The sequence below is a fragment of the Cavia porcellus genome, unplaced genomic scaffold, assembly GCF_034190915.1.
Source record: "Cavia porcellus strain 051 isolate PalLab524CR breed Dunkin Hartley unplaced genomic scaffold, mCavPor4.1 scaffold_20, whole genome shotgun sequence".
In the NCBI taxonomy this organism is placed as follows: domain Eukaryota; kingdom Metazoa; phylum Chordata; class Mammalia; order Rodentia; family Caviidae; genus Cavia; species Cavia porcellus.
The window spans coordinates 68030850-68048608 of record NW_026947503.1 but is presented as its reverse complement, the minus strand read 5'-3'; the positions used below and the strand labels follow the sequence as shown (position 1 = coordinate 68048608).

The 17759-nt window shown below is 46.2% G+C and overlaps 2 protein-coding genes across 6 annotated transcripts in view; one reads left to right on the top strand and one right to left on the bottom strand.

Moving 5' to 3' along the window:
• Ptpn2 (protein tyrosine phosphatase non-receptor type 2) overlaps positions 1-861 on the top strand; it is a 78726-nt gene extending 77865 nt beyond the window's left edge. For both annotated transcript variants that reach the window (XM_063232013.1, XM_063232014.1), the window contains one exon: positions 509-861. In XM_063232013.1, coding sequence (XP_063088083.1) covers positions 509-519 — 11 coding nt within the window. In that variant the 3' untranslated portion in view covers positions 520-861. The remainder of the gene's footprint in view (positions 1-508) is intronic.
• A 4548-nt stretch (positions 862-5409) lies between these two features.
• Psmg2 (proteasome assembly chaperone 2) lies at positions 5410-17645 on the bottom strand. Of its 4 annotated transcripts, none has more exons than XM_063232015.1 (8): positions 17446-17645; positions 15114-15285; positions 12477-12535; positions 9638-9756; positions 8368-8541; positions 6760-6869; positions 6349-6548; positions 5410-5689 (listed from the first exon to the last, which is right to left on the bottom strand). In XM_063232015.1, exons 1-8 carry the CDS (start codon positions 17500-17502, stop codon positions 5597-5599), a joined length of 984 nt encoding a protein of 327 aa, XP_063088085.1. In that variant the 5' UTR covers positions 17503-17645; the 3' UTR covers positions 5410-5596. The 4 variants fall into 4 exon arrangements, 3 of the variants coding, with proteins under 3 accessions (XP_063088085.1, XP_003464472.1, XP_013002116.1); XR_010041561.1 differs by having other exon boundaries at positions 5653-5689; positions 6349-6469; XM_003464424.4 differs by lacking the exon at positions 6760-6869 and having other exon boundaries at positions 6349-6469; positions 17446-17644.
• Positions 17646-17759: the final 114 nt, after the last annotated feature.

Below are 17759 nucleotides of genomic sequence, written 5' to 3'. Positions count from 1 at the left end.
AAATCGAGTCTGTCGATCACTGTCCATGTGTTTGCTTCCCCGGGCCTTGGCTCTGCAGCTGTGCTCAGAAGTGCCGTCCTCAGATCAGACACAGGTGCCCGCAGCCTAGTGTCTGTGGCAGATGCCACTGTGGTGTCCAGACCCTGGGGAGCCCCTGTCCATCTTCCCCAGTGCAGACAAGGCCAACACAGCCAGGTGGCAGCACTGAGTTCTTGTGCCACCTTGGTTCTGAAGCCACCTGTCAGAACATTATATGAAGGTCATTTCTGGAACAAACAGGATGACCTAAAGAATTCAGTTACCAGTTCTTAAAGAAGCCAGTGACAGATCTCACCACTACGATTTGACTGAGAATTGGGGAGCAGAGCTTGTGTGGCCTGTGCACCTGGGTGTGGCTCCCAGTGGCCTGCATAGAGAGCAAGTCCTTAGTCCTGTCACGTCTGCTCTGTGTACTCTGTGTCTTTGGTAACTGCGAATTGAACAGATGACTTCTTATTTTATGTTTTAGGCCAAGATTGACAGACACCTAAATGTTCATGACTTGCGAATATTCTGCAGCTATAAATTTTGAATCATTGATGTGCAGAGCAAGACCGAAGCCCACTCCGGAGCTGACGTGAGGCGCATAGCCCTCGATCGCTTCACGGTTGTCTGTTTACAGAGTAAACTCCACATCAGGGACGAGGGGCCACCAGCAGAAGATGTGCAGAACCTCGACTTTGCTGCATCGCTGCACGCTTTTTGGTGCGTGTGTGACAAGTAGAAAGACATCTAAGAAAGAAATGACAGACTACTTTGTATTGTACTGCCATTCCTACTGTATTTTTATACTTTTTGGCAGCATTAAATATTTTTATTAAATTCTTGTTTGTGTGCTTTATCTTAGGACAGCTCTGCTTCATACAGTATTTTTTTTTCTGAGGTAGGGTCTTGCTTGATAGTCCAGGCTGGCTTTGAACTCACTCTGTGGGCCAGGCTGGCCTCAGATGCTCAGTGATCCTCCTGCCTCAGCCTCCAGAGTACTGGAATTCTACGTATGCACCCCTGTGCCTGATTCACATGGTGTTTTCTTAAAGAGTTTATGCTCAGCCGCTGGTCAATTGCAGCTGACGTGTACATTGAAATTGTTCAGAAATGGGTCACTTCCTCACCTGGCTTGCCTTGTTTTCTCCTCTCAGTACTAGGGATGGGACCTGGGCCTCCCATGTGGTAGGCCAGGCCTGCACCACTGAGCCACACCTAGCGTGGGTCACCTTGAAGTCTGGGATGGGCATGTACTGTGTTGCACCAGAACTTGGGATCTTCCTGCTCAGCCCCACGTGTGCCACCATGCCCACTAGGTACGGGCTCTTTGCGGTCTTCCGCTTTGCCTATTGTAGCTCTTCTGACATGACAGCGTTACAGGTTAGGGCAAAAGCAGCAGCAGAGTGCTGACACTCCCCTTCCCTGGAGAGACATGGCAATCAGCTGCTGGCCTGTGTTCCCATCTGGAGAGGCATCTTGGTCCATCACTGGGGAAGGGGGATGTGATGTGAGAACTCGACCAGAGAGGCACAGAGTCACACTGAGCAAGGTATGACGGGAGCCAGCATTTCCCTTTTATTTCAGAAGAACAGTGTGTGAGCTGCAGAAGATCTAAATGTCACAGATAAAGCAAGTTGGGTTTTTGGGATTTTTTTGGCCGTGGGAATTGAACTCAGGACCTTGCACTGCCAGGCAGGCACTGTGCTGCCATGTTATAACCCCAATCCTTTTTTTGTTTTTGAGACAAAAGTCTTGCTGTGTAGTACAGGCTGGCCTCTAAAGCCAGGGCTTTAGAGTTCTGAGGATCCTCAGAGTAATCCTCATGGCCCAGCCTCGTGGGTTTTGAGATTATCATGCCTAGCCGGGTAAGCAGTTTAAAGTCACCTGTAAACACTGCTGGCATTTGGTAAACTACTGTCACAGCTTTTTGCTTTGCGTGTATAGCCCCCAATTGAAATCATAGTGTAAATTCTGTTTTGAAAGTCATCTCTAACCATGTGGTTAAACACTGCAAGTCATTAAATATTTTTCCGTAATCATTCCTGCTAATGTGTATATTTTCTAAAAGACATTAACTTTGTACCTCTGTGGTGCCCAATAGAGTCCATGCAGTTTCCATGTAGGTCAGTGTACCATGTTAACTCCTTTTTTTTTTCTTGGTCCTGGGAATCAAATTTATGACCTCACACATGCCAGGCAGGTGCGGTGCCGCTGAGCTATACTACTGGCCCTGTATTAACCTTATAGAGACACTAGGGTCACTCACCAGTCTTCAGCTGTGATTCATTTCAGTCTTTCCATACTTTCTTTTTTTTTTTTGGTTTTTGAGACAGGCTCATTATGTCATCCTGGCTGGCCTGGAACCCACAGTGGTCATCTTGACTCAGCGTGTGGGATCACAGGTGTGTGCTACCATGCTTGGCAGTTTTTCATTGTAAGTAATAGCTTGTCTAAAATTCTTGTACACACACACACACACTTTGAGAGACCCAGCTTGGGACGCCTGCTTCTGTGAGAGGGAGAGGCTCCTTGAGCCAACCCCTCCCTCAGTGGTACCTTGGTGAACAGGTGTGCCTGCTGTTTAGCACAGCATAACAGACAGGACTGACCAAGGAGCAGATGGACCCAGGGACTCAGGTAGTGAGGGGCAGTCTCCTCGTGCATGTCACCATTGCACATTTCTCATGCACACAGCACTGCATGCTCAGCTTGCTCTCCGGCAGACACTGACCACTGAGTAGCAGTGCACAGCTGCTTCTCCTGGACTTCCAACAGCATGGTCACTGATAAGAGGTCATTTCCAAGAATCCATCACCTTAGGTTTCCTCTGGTGTAAGCACAAAGTGTCGGTGGTTGAGAAAGTTCTCGTAACGTGGGCACGTGGGGAACCACACGCTTCAGAGCAGTCTGTGTGCAGGTTGGTTACAGCTGTGAGGACACTAGCACAGCCTGGAAGTTCTGACTTGGGAACTGCTGTAAAATTTCTTAAAACAGTGATGCCGGCACAGTGGTCCATGTGTGAGGCCCAACTACAAAGGAGGCTGAGGCAAGAGGATCGTTTGAGTCCAGAAGTTTGGGGTCAATCCAAGAAGCATTGAGATCCGTCTCAAAAATTTTCTCAAAATGTGTAACAGTGGAACTACTCAAAAGTCAGAGTTTATTTTGGACAAAAACATTTTTTGAGGTATCTAAATGTCAATAGTTTGTTCAAAGAAACTTCAAAATTGTTAACTTTAGTACAGCTTTAATGTTCAGTTTTAAGTGGAATTTTAGGTGGAATTACTGCCCATTGAGATAAAACTTCTATCCTCACTTCTAGTAATTTATCTTCTTCTCAAAAGGGAAAAATACTGCATTTCTGCCAGCAGCAGCAGCAATTATTTTTCGCCCATAAAACGTACAAACCATATGACCTCAAAGTTAAAGAAAACAAAAACCAACTACAAAAAGTTGAAAGATGGGACTGGGGATTTAGCTCAGCGGCATAAGCACCTGCCTTGCAAGCAGGCAGTCGCGGGTTCGATCCCCGGTACCGATAAAAAGGAAAAAGACAAAGTTGAAAGATGAAAAAATTTACAATGTTCATTTTGTGTGCTGGGGATGTAGCTCAGTAGCTTAAGTGTATGCTTAGCATGCATGAAGCCCACGGTTCAAGCCTAAAACAAGCCTAAATAAATGTATTGGGTAGAGTTAGATTTATAAATTGATCTGCCTTTCACACTGTGAATGACAACCACAGATTTTTGCATGTATAAATAAACTGGCACATCGGAGGAGCAAGGGGCCAGGCATCTCCTTCTGGAAGCTTCCATGGAGGGCATCTCCCCAACCTGGGTGCGCAAGCAGGGTCACCACATGCAGAGAAGCAGTGGGGAGCATTTTACCTCCGAGCTTGTTTTTTAAAATAATGGTGGTATTCATTATAAAGTTTTTTAAGATCCAAAATTACATGACATTAATCTTGTTTTTAAAGACGTATGCACCTGCAAACCCCAGAATCAACTGACAGAGTGCCCCACCCCAGCCAAAGCCCCTGCTCCTGGGGTGTCCACAGCACAGGGCCACCGCACTAACAGCCACCACTGAGAGACAGCTTTGCTTCAGGACAGGCATGTCACCTGGCAGAGACTGCTGGGATGGCCTTGGGAACGGGCTTGGAAAGGGGAGCCCTGAGGCAGGCTCTTCTAGCCTGGGAGGCCCGGGATTGGACCGAGTTAGTGGGCCAGCTGGTGCTGGGTAGGCTTGGCAGACCCACCCAGGGCAGCTGGTGCTAAGAAGGCAGAATTGAGGCTGGCACTGCTGCTCACACCTGGCAAGCTAGAGTGCCAGAGGCTGGTATGAGCACCTCACCTGTCTACACTAACACCAGCTGCTTGTTCACTGTGGTGCCTAGGGCCTTGATAGCCAGGTGACAGCATATACCAAATCCACTAATTACTGTCATCACCAAAGTGACTGACAGTGGATTACAACTGGTTTTCTATGTATCTGGATTTCTTGGAGGTCGAAAACAGTAAAAAGTGTGTAGATAATAAGACCTTGGGTTAAATACAAGCAGTTTCTTCTGCAGGCACCCACTGATGAGTGGGCATTTCTGAAAAGCTTGAGCTTGGTAAGCTCCTTGCATGTGAGTATATGTGACGCCAGTGCCACCTGGCTCTCCGTCCCTGGGATCCAAGTGGCCGTCTCCTCCTGCTGCCGTGCCAGGCTATCTCCTTCAAGTATAGACTCACCCACTCCCTCTGCACCCCAGCGTGGGGGGTGGAGTACACAGCGAGCCTGGGTGCTGAAACCTTACTGGGGCTGGTGTTCTGGCCAGGTGGTGAGGCTGCACCTTCCCGAGCAGCTGCCTTCCTGCTGACATCAGCTCCCACCTGATCCTTTAACGCTGAGGGCTGAACAGACTACAGCATGTGGCCAGCTCACAAAGCATTCCACCAAGCACTGTGCTGCAAGGCATGCCTTGCTATGGCAGGCAGGCAGGCCACCAGTACAGCCCACCCTCATGAACCCACAGGTGCGCGAAGCGTGAATGGCGGCCACTGAGTGTGTGTGGGGGGTCATGTGCCCAAGGTCTTCACGCTGCATTTCGTGGCCGGTAGTTACCCTGGGCCCCCTTGGCCCTGGGGGTGGGCCAGGGTGAGCACAAAGGCCCTTATGAGTGCAGGGGGTACAAGCGCTGCTGCTGGGGGGCCAGAACCAGGCATGCCGCAGGGGCACAGCATCCACCCCCTCGTAGCCCAAGACCATCTGGACTTCTGAGCTCTATAACCGCTGGGAAAAGTTAATCCGTGTTCTTTCATGCTGCTAAATTTGTGGTAATTTATTCCAGCAGAAATTGGAAGTTAATAAAGTCTGAGTTTTAAAGATAAATTTCAAACAAAATTACTTAGGAAATAAAGTTTTATTGTACAAATTTTACACCTGTTGCAGATGATGAAAGGCCTTTGGTTAACCCATTTTTCTTTGAAATATTCTGTGAAGAGTATCCATGTCCTAATCTGCTTTATATAGAATATTTAACAGTTGTGTTTGTAGTGTCTCAGGACACTACAATAGAGCTGAAAGCAGATCAGAAAAGTGCAGGGGGAAGACCACTGCCAAAGAGTAGTTTCCAGGAACTTGGTATTTTCCAAGGCAAGGTGGGCGGTGCGGGGTCTTTACTCTGCAACCAAAGCACAGAACATTAATTAACCTTTCTATTTATCATCACATCTCTCCTTGGGTTCCCTTCAGTTCTGACATTTGAAGCTAGGTTTTCCGTTAGGGAAAATACATTTCTGTATCTTCATGTGAAATACAGATCAATTTCTTTTAAGTTAAAATCACAAAGATACACCAGAACGGATGCAGATGGCCTCTGCAAGTAAAATCAAACCCAGTCCTGCTTTGGCAAAAGCAGGAATAAAAAGACAGAGCCCGCCCCCTAAAGCAGCCTAGAGGTGCTGCTGCTCCACTGAGGACAAGCTTGTCCGCCCGTGTGGCTGCTCACTGCCCAGCACAGAAAGTGCTCGGACTCCAGATGCCCCCAACCCCAGGACTTCACAGATGGCAGCAGGCCTCACTTCTCTGCGTCGTCCCTGATTTCTGCAGAAGACTTGTTTATTCTAGTACACCATCTGGCATGATGAATTCAACAAAGGAACAGGATTTTCCTTTCTGGAAAATCAGCCTTAGTGAAACAGCTGTAAAAAACAGACTAGGGAACTGTCTCTTGCTGTCCGAAGTTCAGCTTGAACTGTGTTTTTTGTAAAGGCGTTTGTACTTAACAAGAACCTCCCCACAAGCGCATCCACGCAGCAGGGTACACTGTGTGACACTTACCTGTGGCTTGATGAGCTGCAGCCACTCGTTCAGGTACTCGGCAAGACCCAGCGCATCCGGAACATTGTCCCCTTCGGAAACGAACTTCAGCAGAACCGCCATGTAGATTTCTTTAGAACAGCTGCAAGCAACAGGACGCTCAAGTTCTTCACCAAGGGACACACTGAGCCCAGCGTGCTGGCTTCCGTGTTGCACTCCTCCTGGGCAGGAGGGACGGGACCAGGAGGTCCATACCTCACCTCAGCCACATGAAAACTAACAGAGCCAGATATGGTCCCAGATCCCTCCCAAAGCCTAGCTTAGAAGACAGAGTAATTTTCAGAAGCGACACAGTGAAGTGACTGGAGGGGACAAGTGCTTTGTTATTAACAATCTAAAGCAGCAAAGCAAGCCGGGCACAGTGGCACACACCAGAATCCCAGCACTTGGAGGCTGGGGCAGGAAGACTGCTGGGGTTCAAGGTGCTGGCCTGAGTGACTCTGGGAGATCCTGTCTCATGAAAAAAAAGCAGGAAAGGAAATCTGGAAGAGAATGAAACAGTTACGAGGAAAGGAAACTAATTTCTTACAGATACCCCTTGCCATGTGCTAAGCACTGCTGGCAAATTGGACAATTTTCTTACAACAACCCTTCAGTAAACTGTCATACTTTCCATGTGATGAAGAAATCTGTGTGGAACAGTGAAACATGGGCAGAAGGCCAGGATTCCAACTCTAGCTCTCCGACCTGCGGGTGGGCCTGTGAGGACTTTTCAGGGCTCCAGGTCCCTGGTGCGTAAAGCAGGACAGAGGCTCAGCGCAGGCTGGAGGGAGGTGGTGAAGGCAGAGAAGTGAATCTGCCAGTCAGCCCATCTCGATCAGAGAGCCCACACCCTGGATGGGCGAGGAGCAGGCCTACGGAGCCTGACTGCTCCTTACCACCCACGTCCGCCTCAAGCCAGTGGCGAGGCAGTGACATACCAATGCTGAGGGTATCTTATTTGCCAACGAAGCAAACCTAATTCCTAACACCCTATGACCGAGAACCATGAGGAAACGTAAGCCAAGCACAAGTGGGTGTCCCATGCTCCAAGAAGGTGGGCTGGGGTCCAGCAGGGCTCACACAGGCAGGTGTGGCTCAGAAGCCTGAGCAGGGCCCGGGCTCCTCTGCCACCGGGTCCCAGTACTCAAGGCTGAGACAGCTGAAGCTGCTGGCACCCCTCACGCTGGCCCACAGTGCACTCATGTCCCAGAGCCCGGAAGTCTGGCTCCTCAGTGCCTGTGCGGTGGCCAGGCGCCTAGTTCTGTGTCATTCCCGGGGCTCCAGGTTACAGCCCAGTGTACCTTAGCGCACAAACAGCAACGCAAACCTGAAGCTGGGGGAAAGAAAAGAGTAACAGGAGGGTAGAATGCAGGTAAGAAAGGGAACAGGAGAGACTGAAAGACTCAAATTAGTAAAGTCAGAAATGGAAGTGGGAATATTACTAGTATAATTTTTTTTTTTTTTTTTGGTCTTTTTCCTTTTTATCGGTACCGGGGATCAAACTCACGACTGCCTGCTTGCGAGGCAGGCACTTATGCCGCTGAACTAAATCCCCAGCCCCTAGTATAATTATTTAATGAGTACAAATTTCTACTTATGATGATGACAAAGTTGTGGCAACCAACCCTGTGTTCCCTAGGCTGGCCTTAAACTCCTGAGTTCGAGTGACCCACCTGGCTCACCCTCCTGAGTGCCAGACTATGGCAGGAGACACTTTGCCCACAATTTAATTTTCCAAAGTTTACTTATTTTTGTGGTACTGAGGATTGAATCCAGGATCTTTACACTAAGCCTTATCTGCAGCCCCTTTTTATAATTTTGTTGTTGTTGTTGTTAAGACAGGGTCTCGCTGTGTAGTTCAAAGTGGCCTAAACTCTTAGTTATCCTTCTGCTCAGCCTCTCCAGTGCTGGGATTACCAGTGTGCACCGCCTCACCTGGGTCAGGCTTTACCTCTAAAGGTAAACCTACGTAGGAAATAGACAAGGAGGTAAACTCACCCCTCTTCATACAATGCTCTTGTGATCCCTCCTCCTGGAATCCGGACACAGTAATCAGAGTCACTCATTTCTGGAATGCATGGAGTTTTTTCCATTTCTTGCCAGTTAAGGCTCTTTATTTTATTCTCAACACTCTTTTGCATACAAGGTGTAAGCAGGTACCGAAAAGGAGTGCTAGGAACAATCATATAGTTATGCTTCCAAAACTTACAAATATAAACACTAAGGAAACAATCAAGTCTCCATATAATCTGCAAAACTGCCAGTTTCAGAAGACTTGAGAGAATAACATGCAGCACATATCACACTGGTCTACTGCTTAAACGCTCAGAACAGCGCAGCCAGGAGACAGAAAGCAGGCAGGGACCAATGCAAGAAGGGCTGGGCCCCACAGCTCTGCCCCACGGTGGGTGCCCTGAGGCCCCACCAAGGCACTGCCCTATCAGCTCAGCCTCAAAGGCAACCATGAGCTGACTGGGGTTTCCATCAATGTGACAGGTGGGTAAGTGACCATCTAAATGAACTAAAAGGCAGCAGAGCTGTATTCCACAGAGTATTTTATCAATTTCATGTATAATAAAATGTAAGTTTGTATTTCCATTTTGGAGACACTCTTGTCTTTTATTTAAGAATTCACCACAACATGCTAGTGCGCTTACTTGAAACTGGGTTCCCAGAAATACAAATGATTGCATATCTGGAAACAAAGATCCAGGACCAATTTAATCTTTCAAAGCTGCCAGCTGATGGGGCCAGGTGTGCACGCAGCAGTACAGCACCCGCCCAGCAGGCACAAGGCCCGCTCTGATCCCCAGCTGCACAGGAACACAAGCGTTATCAGTGGTCACTTGGCTCTTCTTGCCTTCTCCTCTCCCTTAACCAGCTGAGCGCTGTGCTGCTGGCCACACAGGACAGAAAGCCCTGAAAGCACAATTCCCAAACCCATTCTCCTGACCCAAAATCTTTGTGCCTAGCTGTACTAATGTCACAGGAATTCAGAGGATCTGTGTCCCTTTTACTTCTTTTTCTGACCTTACTCTTTCCAGTTGGCGAGGTAAGCACACCTGTGACTTTTAAAATGTAACCTTTAGGGGGGCTGGGGATTTAGCTCAGCGGCATAAGCACCTGCCTTGCAAGCAGGCAGTCATGAGTTCGACCCCTGGTACTGATAAAAACGAAAAAGACCAAAAAAAAAAAAAAAAAAAAAAAAATGTAACCTTTAGGATACAGCTATCTGTCAGCATGAGCCCTAAGTAAGGCAGATGCATACCTGCGAAGCTGTAGGTCGTTCCGTTGGTAGGAGTGACTGCTGGAAAGAACGATAACTCTAGTGAAGCTGCTACTTTTCACCCAGGACAGGAGTTTTTCACAGAATGAGTTGGATTTATACTTTGTATGCCATGGAGAATAAAAAGCACATGTAAAAGTGAGACTTTAGGGTGTAACAGTCTGGACAGTATTTTACAAACTTTATGTGGCGATGCTGTGCACCCTGCAGACATTAATGTATTCACACTGTACTGTTAGACCCACCAACTACTCTGGAAGACAGACGAAGAGCAGTCATTTAGTGCACCTTTATTTACAGTGATGCGATGAATTACCCATGAGGGATCCACATGTCAGAACAGTCTAAGAAAACTCACTTTTCTAAGTAATTTACCATTATTTAATTCTGTGTGCAGTGCCAAGGACTGAATCCAGGCCACTGAGAGTGACAGTCACTGAGCTGCACACCCAGCCACAATCTCATAGCTCTATGATTCACCACCACAAGGAGCTGGCATGGTGCACAAGCCCGTGCTCCCACCTCATGGGAGGCTGAGGCAGGAAGAGCCCGAGTGAAGGCTGGAGACAGCTTAGTGAGACCCTGTGCCAAAGTAAAAATGAAACAGGGGAGGGACCCGGCCCACTCTGGAGTGCTTGCCTGTCATGCCCAAGGCTCGGGTTCCACCCCTCATCCTGGGGAAACTGCACAGGCCATTAGTGATGCATTCATCAGAAACTGCGGACTGGACTCAGACCGTGAGGAAAGAAGGCAGGTGCTGAACGTTCTGGCCTCCCCTCGGCAAAGGCAGCAGGACCGTGAGGAGCAGAAAGGGGCCCAGGGCTAGAACACACCATAGGACACCAATGACAAAGACGCACTGGCCAGACACAACCCACGGACCTTGCCTGGTCCAGTACTGAAGGGCACAGTATGGCTAAGCTGGACGTTCAGTCTACGGAGGGAACCTCAGAATGATCAGCAAAGGCTGGCTCCCTGGGGAATGGCAAGGATGCTGCAGTTGTGAAGGAAAAAGTCTTGATCCCGACAGTGCTTTTCATCTGCTTTGGCAGTGTGGGGCTTGTGCGCCCCACCAGGCTCACCCAACCCTGTTCTCAGAGGCTGCGGCTGAAGCCCTGGGGGACGAAGTGTCAGACTGGGAGCCTCGTCTCACACTTAGCAGAAGGAAACTGTGTACGCACACAGAGAGAGGTCACGTATGTTCAACAGTGTCAATAGCTGGTGAATCTGGGGTGTGGATCTTAAAACTTGTGGGGAATACCCACTTAAAATTTTTCCCTGACAGTTAAAACATAATATTCATTGACATTTAAAGTGCAGGTAAAAATGGCAACCTTCTAAAAATGAGAGCAGCACAGTCCAGAGATCACGAGGCCCCGCTGCCTACGAGCCTACTGAACATCTCCAGCAAACTGTCTGGCTTTCTGGGTTTCTGGGTCCCAATTTTCTCACTTGAAAAATGAGTTGCTGCAGGGAGCAAGTAGAGTAATATACATGAAGTGCTTACAATAACATTTGTGTGAATAACCAAAGCTCAATAAATCTTGGCAATGTTTTAAATCATTATTTCATCTACCAAAACCCAATCTGGAAGGACGTGTCTTGCCTGTCTAAAAAGCACATGGCACAGCATGAGAAGAGTAGCACGTCTCAGTGCAGAGCGCGGGTACACAACACCATTAACCACAGGAGGGGCTCCAGACACACACACCGTGCAGGGTGTGGGTCCATGACACCCTATAACTACAGGAGGGACTCCGGACAAAAGCGAAAAGTGCTGATGGCAGCACCATTCATGACAGGCTCAATCTGGGAAAAAATATCCAATGATTTTTTACTTATTTTAAATTAATGCATTAAAGTTTAAATAGCTACAAGAGGAGCACTTGTCTCGCATGCTCCAGGTTCTGGGTTCCAACCTCAGTACCACCCCCAAAATAAAAATAAATACATACATATATATATATATATATACACACACATAAATACACTGAGAGAGTGTGAGCATGAGAGAGAGGGTGGGGGTACACTGGCACGTGCCTGTGACACCAACTACTAAAGGCTAAGGCAGAAGGGTTCCAAGTTCCGGCCTAGCCTAGACAACTCAGCAAGTCCTCAAAGTAAATAAATAAACAAACAGGGCCAGGGATACAGCTCAGCAGTAGAGCAACCTGTGTGAGTCCCTGGGTTTAATCCCCAGTGTCACAAACATCAGTGACTGGGCCCAGAAGCCCCACTGGACAGCACAGATACGCAGCCTCGTAGCCCTGGTGCAGGGCTAGGCTGTGGGCCATGGGCTCCGGGAGCCAGGAGCTGTGCGGGCTTTCAAAGACGGCAGTCATGTGACTGAACTCCACTTAAGGGATCACTGAGAGGTGAAGCAAGAGTTAGGACAGGAGCTTGTGCGCAGAGGGCTTTGAGCTGAGTTGCTCCTACGAATGTGGTGGGGAACAGGAAGAAAGGCAGATTCAGAATCAATCCTGACAGACACTAACTGATACGTAGATCCGCCAGCTGAAACCTAATACAAATGCAATTAATCTATGATACTTACATGCCTGTTTATTTTTCACCAATATAACCTAAATCAAGAATACATCAGACTTGACTTGCAAGTCCCAATTCTTTATATAGTGCCACAAAAATCATGGTAACACATCTGAAATAAGATTATTTTCTACTGAATTACAGCTTTCTTAACTGACAAACAGCAAAGCACAATTTTAAATCTCATGGTACTTAGTTTTCCTCCTGATATTATACTTCAAGAATCTCAAAAAGGAAAAAAAAAAAAGAATCTCGAAAAGATAAATATACTAACCTTAATAAAAATAGATCTTAACTGAAGAGCCACTAACTTCCTTGAAGGCAATGAATATACTACGAAGACAAAAAGAAAACGAAGTCATAGGGCAGTTAAAATGACTTTTTCAAGCTAAATTTTACAACAAAAATATAAATTAAAATCTTTTGCATCTAAATATTTTCAATCATTAAAGTACAGAATGTAAGTATGATATTAACTGCTTATGATAAAATGAGAAACAAAACATGGCAGTGGGTTTGTTCTGCTGAATATATTTGTTTTTGAAATGCTAACTGTAAGAAAACACTCAAAACTATTTTTTGCTAGTCATGGTGGTGTGCAGAGGCCAAGGCAAGAGAACTACTGGGCAACACCACAAGATACCTCTCCTAGGTTTTTAAAAATTTCATTGTAAAACTAGAGAAATATTCCCTTGGAAACGGTGTTATAGCAAATGAAATCATTCTTAAAGTGAAACTTCTCAGTTTTTGGTATTCATCCCTCTTCTCTTCTGAGACCAGCAACACTCACTAGAATTAACAGAATACACTTAAGTATAGGACAATGTCAGCCATGTAAGAAACTCCCTGGACTAGGTACATCTGTGTTTCTAGGAGTTTCTGAAAGACCTGAAATACTGTAAAATGTTCTGTGAGTTAAGATGCATGTAGTTTTCAGGGAAAGGGTTCACACTTCCACCAGATTCCACTAGGGGCACACTTTGAGCTGTGTAGGGCTCCGGGGCCAAACTTCTCCTTTATGAATGAGAAGCTCTTGTGTTGGCCAAAGGCAGGATAGTTACCGAAGGACACAGGACCAGACAAGCCACTGTGTGAGGGGCAAGCCTTGGTTACTATACACAGATTACAAGTCACCTAGTCTAGGGAAATGAAGTGGGTTAAACTGCATCCAAACTTTTGACCCACTGCCAGTTTGTGAAAGGAAAGCCAAAGGATCTGTATGTGTACGTTACTGGAGGCTGAACCAAGGGCCTTCACAATGAGCTAAATCCCCAGCCCTTCTTCAAAATTTTGAGACAGGCTTGACCTTGTGATTTTCCTGGCTCATCCTCCCAAGTGCCACCATTACAGGTGTGCACCACCATGCGCAACTGTGGTCTTCTTGAGTAAGGTGCAAACAGGCAGGTCTCTGGGCTAGATTGCCTTCACCAGCATCACACCAGTCAGTCACATGACCTTGAACAGCTGAACTTCTCTGTGCCATGGTCCTTCACTGATAAAGATGCAGCTCAGTGGCAGGGCACTTGCCTACCATGCGTGAAGTCTTGGGTCCAATCCCCAGCAATGGGAGGAAAACCCATTTACCTTATAGAATAATTGTGAGGTTTAATAATTCTATGCACTAGAATACATAAAAGAATATAACATTCAGCCCATAGTAAATACCAAGTGATAGTTTTTATCATTAGAGGAATAAGTATGTATTCTTGCTCGACCATTTGTGGGCTTTTAAGACTAGTCTTACAATAACAAAGCCATCTTTATTTCAGGAATTTCAATAATAAAGTTATCCCTCAAAAGCACATTCATGCACACCTGTAATCCCCATACTCGGGAGGCTGAGGCAAGAAGATTGCTGTGAGTTCCAGGCCAGCTTGGGCTACAAGGCCAGCCTGAAACTACATAGTGAAACTCTGTCTCAAAAAGACAAAAAAAAAAAAAAAAAAAAAACCCAAAAAGCACATTCATTATGCAACCTAAGAATAATGGCATGGCTCATAAAACTGACAGACTACAATGCTTAAGTTTGTCATCCATCCACCAATGGCCTTCTATGCTCTTTTATAAGATCTGGATTTGATCTTAGGATGGTAAAGAAATAATTGAAAGACCAAGGCCAACACAGCAATAAGCCACCGAAGTAAGCTACAGGATGTGCCTGGGCTTCCATCAGCAGGAGCTTTTCCCTACTCCTTTGAGATCATTCCACTTATAACCTGACAGAGGTCAGTGCAACACAGCTGTGCACACCAATTAACCAAGACTGACAGTCCAAGGAGGGCTCGTGTAGGAAAAGCTTACACCAACTAGTGGGACCAAGCAACTCAGTCTCTCTGAGACTTCTTTATTGTATTGTTATGGAGTCTGTAATAACATGACAGCACATCTAAGTGGCTTAGATGAAGTAGCACATGTTAAAATACAGGACCTGAGCCTAGTGGAATCTTCCTTTCCTTTATCTGTAGTACCAGTGATGGTTATACATGCCAGTAAGAACAGAAAATGAAACTGAGAAAAAAAGGAAAAAAAGGGGGGATGCTTGTTTTAAAATTTCAAATTTGAATTCTATCCAGACACAAGTGCAAACCCTCTAGCTACCATGAGAGGATCATAAAAACTGACTCATGGATATAAAAAGGACAATGTAACAGGTTGTGAACTCTACACATAGCTGGCACTAATTTTACAACAAAATAGCACTTGTGGGTTTCCTTCCTTCTTTGTTTTGGGAACAAGGACTCCTGTATTGCTCACGCAGGCCTTCAACTCCTACCATAGGGTCAAGTGATTCTTCTGCTTCATCCTCCTTCTGCTGGAACTACAGGTGTGCATCAATGTGCCTGGCTTAGAGACTATTTCTAATTTACAAGAACTCTACTTTGTAGTAGAACGAAACTTGCTAGAAACATACCTTCCGTATTTATACTGAGTTCAGTTGAATTTTCTTCTGCTGTTGCATATGGATTATTTCCAACCATTGGCACCAGACAATCAGTATAGAAGTAACCGATCTTAGACATGTTCAATGTAGAAATAATCAGATCTATTGCAAGTTGGCCAACATTTCCAACAGATACTGCTGGCTGAAATATACAAAAGATACATTCCTTGAGGCAGCAAATTAGTGGTCATTTAACAAGTTTACACTGATGAAAATAATCAAAAGGTAAACAATAATCAAAAAATTCAGACATTAGGCAATGATTACAACAAGAGTACTGAATGCCTATGTCCAGGTACATAGCTAGATATCAACACTTTCATGCAATAAAGCAAACTGACAAAAATTCCTGCCCTGGTGGAGTTTCCAACCTAATGAGAGAGTTTAACTGGAATAAAATCAACAGTAAAGTATACAGTGGTAGTGCTATGAAAAGAAATACAGTGACTGTGAGCACGTGTGTATGTGGTTCCCTGTATATAGGGTAATTCAGGAAAGCTTACTTCAAGTCAGAACTACAGACCTGAAGATGAAGAAGAATCAGAGAGAACTCTGAATACTCCAGAAGTGGGAAAGCCAGCACAAAGGCTGTGAGGCATTAGCAAAAAGCATTCCTGGTCTTCCATCTGCTTTATAAAATGTCTCTCTCCCCACTCTCAGAGGCTAGAGTGGCTTTCTTTTCATATTAAAACTCACATACATACACATACACACACACACACACACACACACACACACACACACACACACTCACTCTCTCCCTATGCCCCAAATGCCAAATACCTATCTATATCCCACAACAATTCTCTGAGCTCCAGAGAATATACACATATATGGATATAGGTCACAGGCCATTCACATTCAACAGGTACAAAACTAAACTTTTCCCAAACTTGTTTTCCATTTAGAGTTCACAGAAGAGAATCATTATTTATTTGGTTACTATCTAAATTTATTCCTTTTCTTTTACCAACTATATCTGATTATGACTTTTACTAACTTATCTCCAAAGTATCTCTTTAATAAGCTTCTCTGCATTCTTCCAGCAACTGCCATATTTTGGCCTTCAACTGTTTCTAGAGCACACTCTCATTTTTCACTGTTGTCATCTACTAAACCCCTGGTTACCTGCTGTAATTCCCTCCTCACGGATTTGCTACTTTGGTTAGACTGATCCGTATCATCTTTTTCTACTAGATTATTCTCATTAGCACATAAAGATGTCTTTCCATCTTTCAATCAAAAAAATCTTCCCTTGGTAGATGCGGTGACACACATCTGTAATCTCAGCACTTAGAAGGCTGAGGCAGGAGTATCACTGTTTCAGGCCACAGTCGGTTCAAGACCAGCCTGAACTTCATCGTGAGATCCTTCCTCAAAAAAAATAAAACAATCTTCCCTTGACTCCCTTAAATGCCACCTCATCTGTCATTCTCTTATGCAGGCAAAACTCTCCAACAGTTGTCTACTAAAGTAGAAACAGGAATTTTACTCATAAATTCCCTCTCCTTCCCCTCTTCCTTCCCTCCTCTTCTCTCACTCAGTTCACTCCAATATGGCTTCTTCCTCCATACTCCACTGGTAATTTTGCCCAGGTGATACTGCTATCCTACACCTCACTAAATCCAAACAGACACCCTCCTATCTGTTTGACATTTAATGAATAAGACGATAGTCCTATCTCTCTCTGGTCTTACATCACTCCACACAGTGCGTACTGCGATGTTAGGGTGAGTCCGCTCTGCCTCAATGTGTCATTCCAAACTCTGCAGTCTCCAGGTGCCCCGGCTTTTGTGTCTCTGCTTTCGCCATCCATCGTCCTCTAAGTCCACTTCCCTAAATAACTGGGGGCCTTTCTATATCCTCTTCTGTTAGTATTACTGGTCCTACTGATTATATGCGTTTCCAATAGGACTGCAAAGTCTTTCAAGAAAAGCGACTAATCTTCTCACAATCTCAGTGTTCACTGAAACGACTCAATATGTGCAACTGCAACAGCGCTGCGTGAGCTGCAGTCAAAAGTGACTTGTATATTCCGTAATGACAATGACATGCTAGTTTAGGGATGACTCTAAAACTACCTGAAAATAAACTTTCAAGGATAACATCGGGATGCCCCGTATGAGGTGCCTGTATCAAACATGCTGTTTTGCAGGCACAAACTACAATGTGTAGACGTTTATTTACAGCGTGGACCAAGGTTCTAACTGGACCGCCGCCTCGAGAGACAACTTCCCTCCGTTTTTCCGACGGCCCCGCAGGCCCCGCGAGAATCCGGCAGCGCAGGTTCGAGCCGACTCACCAGCACCAGAGTGCAGCCCGAGAAGTCGGGGTCCGACTCCCCGCAGGGCACGAACATGGTCTCGGCGCGGAGGAGCGCAGCCCTGGCTTGAGGAAGGCAAGATCTTGAGGATGACACCAGAATCCAACATGCAGTCCCCAGCCAGCCGCCCGCTAGTTTTTGGGCGCGCGCACCGCGTCCCACAATCCCGCGCGGCTCGGGGTCCTTCCATTCCCTCGGCGCCGCTCTAAGGTTGACTCAGAGCCTGCCGGGCAGGAAGAAGTTGTGCAGGGCTCCGGCAGCCAGGGGAACGGTCAGGCGGCACAGGGGCAGCC